Source organism: Ruditapes philippinarum, unplaced genomic scaffold (assembly GCF_026571515.1).
Source record: "Ruditapes philippinarum isolate M1 unplaced genomic scaffold, ASM2657151v2 ctg2351_1_1_1_1, whole genome shotgun sequence".
Lineage (NCBI taxonomy): Eukaryota > Metazoa > Mollusca > Bivalvia > Venerida > Veneridae > Ruditapes > Ruditapes philippinarum.
In genome coordinates this window covers 141,995-148,284 of record NW_026854825.1, presented here as the reverse complement: position 1 = coordinate 148,284, position 6,290 = coordinate 141,995, and the positions used below count along the sequence as shown (strand labels likewise).

The window sequence follows — 6,290 nt, the reverse complement described above, 5'->3', positions numbered from 1 at the left end:
ACATGAACCATAATTATATTTTTCCTTCCTTTATAATACGATTTGTTAGCAACATTTCAGTAGAGAGGAAATTGATTTAATTCCTCCCAGACAATGTAAATAGTTGAACACTTTCTATCAAATTAGAATAACCACGGTACGGACAAACTGCCAACAGTTGTAATGAATCAGCTTATCTACTGTCTACAATACAAATAAATTATCAAGAGATCCCTTTATTGATATAGACAGACTCATATATCACTTGTTATTGACTTGGTGTATATTTGGTTAATTACCGATAATTCTTCAGCAGATAAATCAGTATTTCTTAGATTATTTGATAATTTTTATGCAGATAAATAAGTATTTCTCAGACAGTCTAATAATTTGGATGCATATAAGTAAATATTGTGTCCATTATTTGAAAAATTTTATGCAGATAATGAAGTTTTTCTCAGACTATTTGATAATTTTGAAGCAGATATATTAATATTATGTAAATTATTTGACCATTCTTTGACTGTAGACTTCAATTTCAAATCAAGAAATTTGTAGGTTCGAATCATGATGAAAAATTTTTTTTTTTTATATTTTATTTTTGTTACACGTTGCGGAAATTTACTTGATTATTGAAGAAGTATGAATTTAATGTTGTAAAAAAGGGGATGATTGATGGACAACCACTGAACAAAGGAATCAAACTAAACCAGGGCCGTCCGGGTCCGATGGTTGTCCGGTTTTGGTGGTCCCCAACCAGTACACTATATTTATTCATGCAAATCATTCATTGAACTACTTTACATATTGAAATTAATTAACTGTTTTGAAAGTTAATTAAGAAACAAAATAGACACCGAAAATTTAATATGTAATTTACCAATTCATGCTGCATTAAAAAATAGTTAGCTAAAGAAACCTTTAAAAAAAAAGATAAAATGGTTTATTCGAGGGTCTTACAACTACGCGATTAAAATCCATTGCACCATCAAAAATGCGTAAATCGTAATTTCGTTTCTTTCGTGATTTCGTGTACCTTATTCAAAGGCAATGGCCCTAACGGTATACCGTAGTTTATTCAATGCAGGGGAAACTACTCCATAAACCTTTTCTTTAGAAATGCTTCATTGATTACTTCCCTTACCATATCAGTATGTTTAAATATAGTCATATCTATTTATAGAAACAACCTGCGTATCGAATATCACATTACACATATGCATACATACAAACATATGAATCTTATACACATTAAACTAGGAAATATACACTCACAACACGATGAGCTGAATCTTACAGGTATGTAGATTTATTTTAATGTGCTATGAATATTTTGAAAACAAATTTAATTTACTTATGCATTATCTAATATATTATCTATAGACTATACAAACATTTGCGATGATATCGCTAAGTACTTTGGACTAGATATATGCCTATCTAAATATTATAGTAATATTAACTTCGATTTTAAGACTTTAGAGAGATCCAAATAACTTTTCACCCAATTTATCAAGCTATTGCGTGGTTCAAAGCTATGAATAGGTTCAATGTTATAAACTTGCAACGAAATCATGTTTACAGTAGTACGTGTAAATGTTTCCAAACATTTTGGAATGTATTAGAAAACTACTAATTAAGTTATGATTTTGTATTATATATAAGTACTGCACAGCATCTGTGTGTACACATATCAGACAAATAAGAGAAAATTATATTTAGCGTGGGTGTGAATAAAAAGAGCTCATGCTATAGGCCTACTTGTTATAAATTTGATATTTGTTTGTTTGTTGTTTTTTTTTGGTTTTTTTTGTGTTTTTTTTGTGTTTGTTAGTTTTTTTTTCAAAACAGATGTTTGCCGAAAGGCCGAAAGCTAGGCAAATTACTAAATTAATAGGTTTGTTTAATACTTTACTTTATATTTGCTTTCATTATATAATTTACAGTAATGTAGACCTTTGTTTGAAACTAAAAGAATTGTAAATTGGAAAACAATTAAGTTGAGAGTAAATGTTATATCATCCTTTACACGCTTATATATTGGCATTGAAATTCTACCATATGAAGAAAACATTAATATTTGTGTTGTTATACAGAAATTGAGCGAACTAGCGAATCATTTTCATACAGATTAATGTTGCTTTTAAAAGTCATTACAAATAAAGTTTCGCAAACCCTGAAGATCTTTTTCTTTTCTTTTCTTTTCTTTTTAATGCAAGTGTGGGGAGCAGCCCGGGCCGTGGCAGTATCAGATCTTCACAAAACATGAAACATTACAATTTTATTTATTCATAAACACATAATTATTGTAAACAAGGATAAACCACTGAATTTTTTTGTAAACAATCATGCAAACAATTTTATTTCGACATTCATTAAACACATAATTATTTGTTTGTAAATTTCTCAACTGGGATTTAAGTGATGTTGCTAAAACTTATTGCTCAACCAATTTGCTTTTGTTTTATTGTTCTAGTTTGTGTGTATATTTGCATGTATATATATTTATTTATATATAGGCAATAAAATATGGTTAGATTTAACTTAAACTAAATAGAGGATATTCAAGTTTTTTTCTATATTAAATACAGGATTTATTTTCATCGAGTGGTATGAAAATAAATATTTCATGAGTGGCGGTAGGCACGAGTGAAATATGACAGTTTTCATATTACAAGATGAAAAATAAGTCATGTATTTATATAAAAAAAACTTGAATTTTCAGGGTATTAAAATTAATTTTATGATATACATTTTTCTCTTGTTAGACATTACAATTTGAAAGACTTCCATTTAAATTTGTGTATTCTTTGGCTGAATTTAGAAGAAAGTAGTCCGGCAGGACACCAGTGAATATACGGAAAATATGTTTCACTGCAGTGAAAATTAAATTTTTACAGTGAATATACGAAAAATGAAAATACGCATTTTATTTTACCAATATTTCTCAATATTTCATTTATAAGTATATAATAAGTGTACATTTATTATTTCAGGATCAATTTTGAACACAATGTCCGATGAAAACGAGATTGACTGGGCACTTTTACCCTCTGATGTGATCGTCCACGTATTTTCGTTCCTAAATACACGTGATCTGAATCACGCAGCACGTGTTTGTCGCACGTGGAACGAAGCTTTCGCTCATCCAACTTTGTGGCAGACTTTCGAAGCCTGGTTCTTTCTACCGTCGCACATTTCCTACATCGAGGGTGCCAAGAAGTATGGAAAATATATGAAAAAAGTTTTTATTGGTGTAAACCAAATGCTAACTCACAACCGTCAAAATGCTTGTGCTTTGTTAGAAATTCTCTCAAGAATCGAAAGACGTCGTTTAACATATCTAAAAATAGCTTTCACGGGTGAAAATCCACTATTTTACTCCGGACAAGAATTTCTTGATGGATTAATTATATTGTTCTCGAAAGTTTCGGATAATCTAGAGGCACCTTTAACCACACTGCAGCACGTGGACTTAAGTGGACTGGCCGTACCTATTGACGACCGGGTAATAGACGCACTGTCCGAGAACCACAGGGGCTTGAAATACTTAGATATTCAAAATAAAGTAATAATCAGCAAAACGACGTCGGATTGTATTCTAAGACTTGTTGAAAGATGTAGAAATTTGACGGACCTCCGACTGTACTACTGTAGTATATCAAACGAGGTTTTAGAAGCGTTTACTGACGATAATAGAGCCGACGTTGAGCATATATCAATAATATGCCGCCGGGAGGTAAAATTTGGGTACGAAATCGAGACGGAGGCGTGGGAAGATCTCACAGAACGTGTTCCCACGTTACGTGTCACCCTTGGTTTCGATCATACGTGCCCGTATCCGTTAATAGCGGCAATACTGAAGCCTGTGATACCAGTACGAACATTAAAGTTAGAAACATTCGCCATCTGCCATGAAGAAGTTAATTTAGCAGCGGTGTTGTATAGCAAAACTCTTGAGAAATTAGTCCTGCAAACAAGGAACTCTTTAGAATTGGAGGCGGCTTTAATAAAGGTTGCTAGGTCTTGTACATTATTGCGTTCGTTATTAGTGTACTGTGTTGTTAGACAAGAGACAATAGATGAGATATTTCGATTACACCCTGATATGCAAGAACGTGGAACTTATATACTAAAAACAGAAGTTGAACCGGAACCTTGGGTTGTAGGGGTCGAAGAGGGTGACTGAATTAATTATGTAGAATCTCAGAATTCGCATTCTCTTTTTTATCCTTTTTTTATTTATTTTTATATGACTGAACAAATTTAGGGTGCACTGTTATGCACTTGACCTGGTCGTCCGTCCGTCCGCCCGTCTGTCTGTTAGCAGTTCTCTTGTCCGGTCTGTATCTTTATTAGATCTCTATAAAAGTTTTATGAATCATGCACTGAGGGTGAAAAATGCTTCCACCTTGGGGGTCATATACATTTAGTATCATAATGATAATTAAGTTAAAACATTTTTTCAGACAAGTTTCTTAATTGAATGTCTACCCTTATTGAAAGATTATTTTTGATTATTCAGACAAATTTACATTTTTGTATAGCCATACCTTTGTGGTTCTCATGTTTTTTTTTAATTACTTTTTTTTGTTATAATTTTTTTAATGTAATTGTGTACATAGACACATCATTCATTTATAATTTATTTAATAACACAGCAAACAAGCATATACATAATATTTACTGACATGTGTACAAATTATCTTGATCAGCTGTGCTGATGTACTTGTTAATTATCCATGTACAGAAATAATTTAAAACTACAATTTCAAAGAAATATATGCGCATGCGTAGCAAGATGGCTGACATGAAAATTTAAAGTGAAAGAAAATAATTTAAAATCGGATTTATGGTGATATATGGAAATTGTTTTTGATAATTTTGATGACAATCTGACTGGAAATATAGTAACTGTGCTGGTTGTGCTGGTTGATATATATATTGTGATATAGAAAACGGGATTTATTGTGTTTCTTGGTTATAGCATAACATTTTGGCGCTAAATCAGATTTGATTAAAAACTCTATAGAATTAAATGGTTAGTGCGTTGCTGTTATATGATATAATGTGCATATGATATAATGTTTATATGATGGAGACGAGAACTAGTACACCTTTATCACATACATATAACGTACCGGTACATAATAGGTTTAGTGAGTTTCAACAACAATGGGCGAATTGCGATCAGACACCAATTGGGCAAAATGGACAATCGGGATCCCATAACACCCGAGCAAATAGACCATTTTCTTCGCTTAATTCGGACGATAAATTATTGCGAATATTTCAACAACTGGGAAAACTTGACGATATAGACTCGAATTTACAAAATTTGTCCTCGAATTTGACCAGAACAACATCTCAGCTTGACCAAGTTGAAAGACGGCTTAACCTTCATTTAGAGTTTACAAAACTCCAATTATACCACAGTATTGACGATAATGCCCGTAGCCGGAGGAACAATTTAATTTTCTACGGATTAGCGGACATGCGAAATGAGAATTGCCTTGAAGTGTTAACGGAGTTTTTGTCTGACTGGCTTGACATTGATCTCGAGAGAATGTATATTCAACGAGTCCACCGTCTCGGGTCATTGGGTCGGACAGTGCGAGGTCAAGATGGAGTAACGCGTAGACCTATTATTGCGTGTTTTCGGGATTATCCGGACACTGATTTGATAATGAAAAGAGTCAATTGGTTATCTGGATCCCGTTACGGGATCGATAGGGACTACCCTAAAGAGATTGCTATTGCCAGAAATCGTCTATACAAATACATGAAGTCAAACTATGAGCACTCGGAGAAATGTAAAATAGCGTATCCGGCAAAGTTGATTGTCAAGGGTAAAGTAGTGCGTGATGAATTTCCTGACTGGCACGCTGTACTGAACAGAAACCGAATTGACATTATAAATGACTTGTTTGCCAAGAAAGATATTTACTTACAATCTACAGTGATAGACGACAGGGCTGACACGCCTAATTGTACAACATCCGTCACGCATGATGCCACCGCTCCGCATGAAATTGGCATATCCCATAAACATCCAGAAAAACATGATTACTCGGTTAACAATGGACCCCCAATTTACTATGAACCAACAATTAACCCACGGCCTCACGCTAACTATAGCAAATCTGTTTATAGTGATATTCCCGTTGATCCTGTAACCCCTGAGAACGATGCCGCCGCCGTGAAGGGTTCCCCTACAAGAGCGAATCATGCGTCTCTTAACCATTCAAGCTCGTCATTTCATGGGGATTTTCCCCCACTTACGAAAGAATCACAGAGTAATAGTGCAGCGC

General features: G+C 33.5%; 1 protein-coding gene across 1 annotated transcript; it reads left to right on the top strand.

Moving 5' to 3' along the window:
- Positions 1-1,155: 1,155 nt before the first annotated feature.
- Positions 1,156-4,225, top strand: LOC132741207 (F-box/LRR-repeat protein 8-like). The gene is made up of 2 exons (XM_060729328.1): positions 1,156-1,278; positions 2,976-4,225. The coding sequence occupies exons 1-2, from the start codon at positions 1,197-1,199 to the stop codon at positions 4,166-4,168; spliced, it is 1,275 nt and encodes a 424-aa protein (XP_060585311.1). The 5' UTR covers positions 1,156-1,196; the 3' UTR covers positions 4,169-4,225.
- The last annotated feature ends 2,065 nt before the right edge of the window (positions 4,226-6,290 follow it).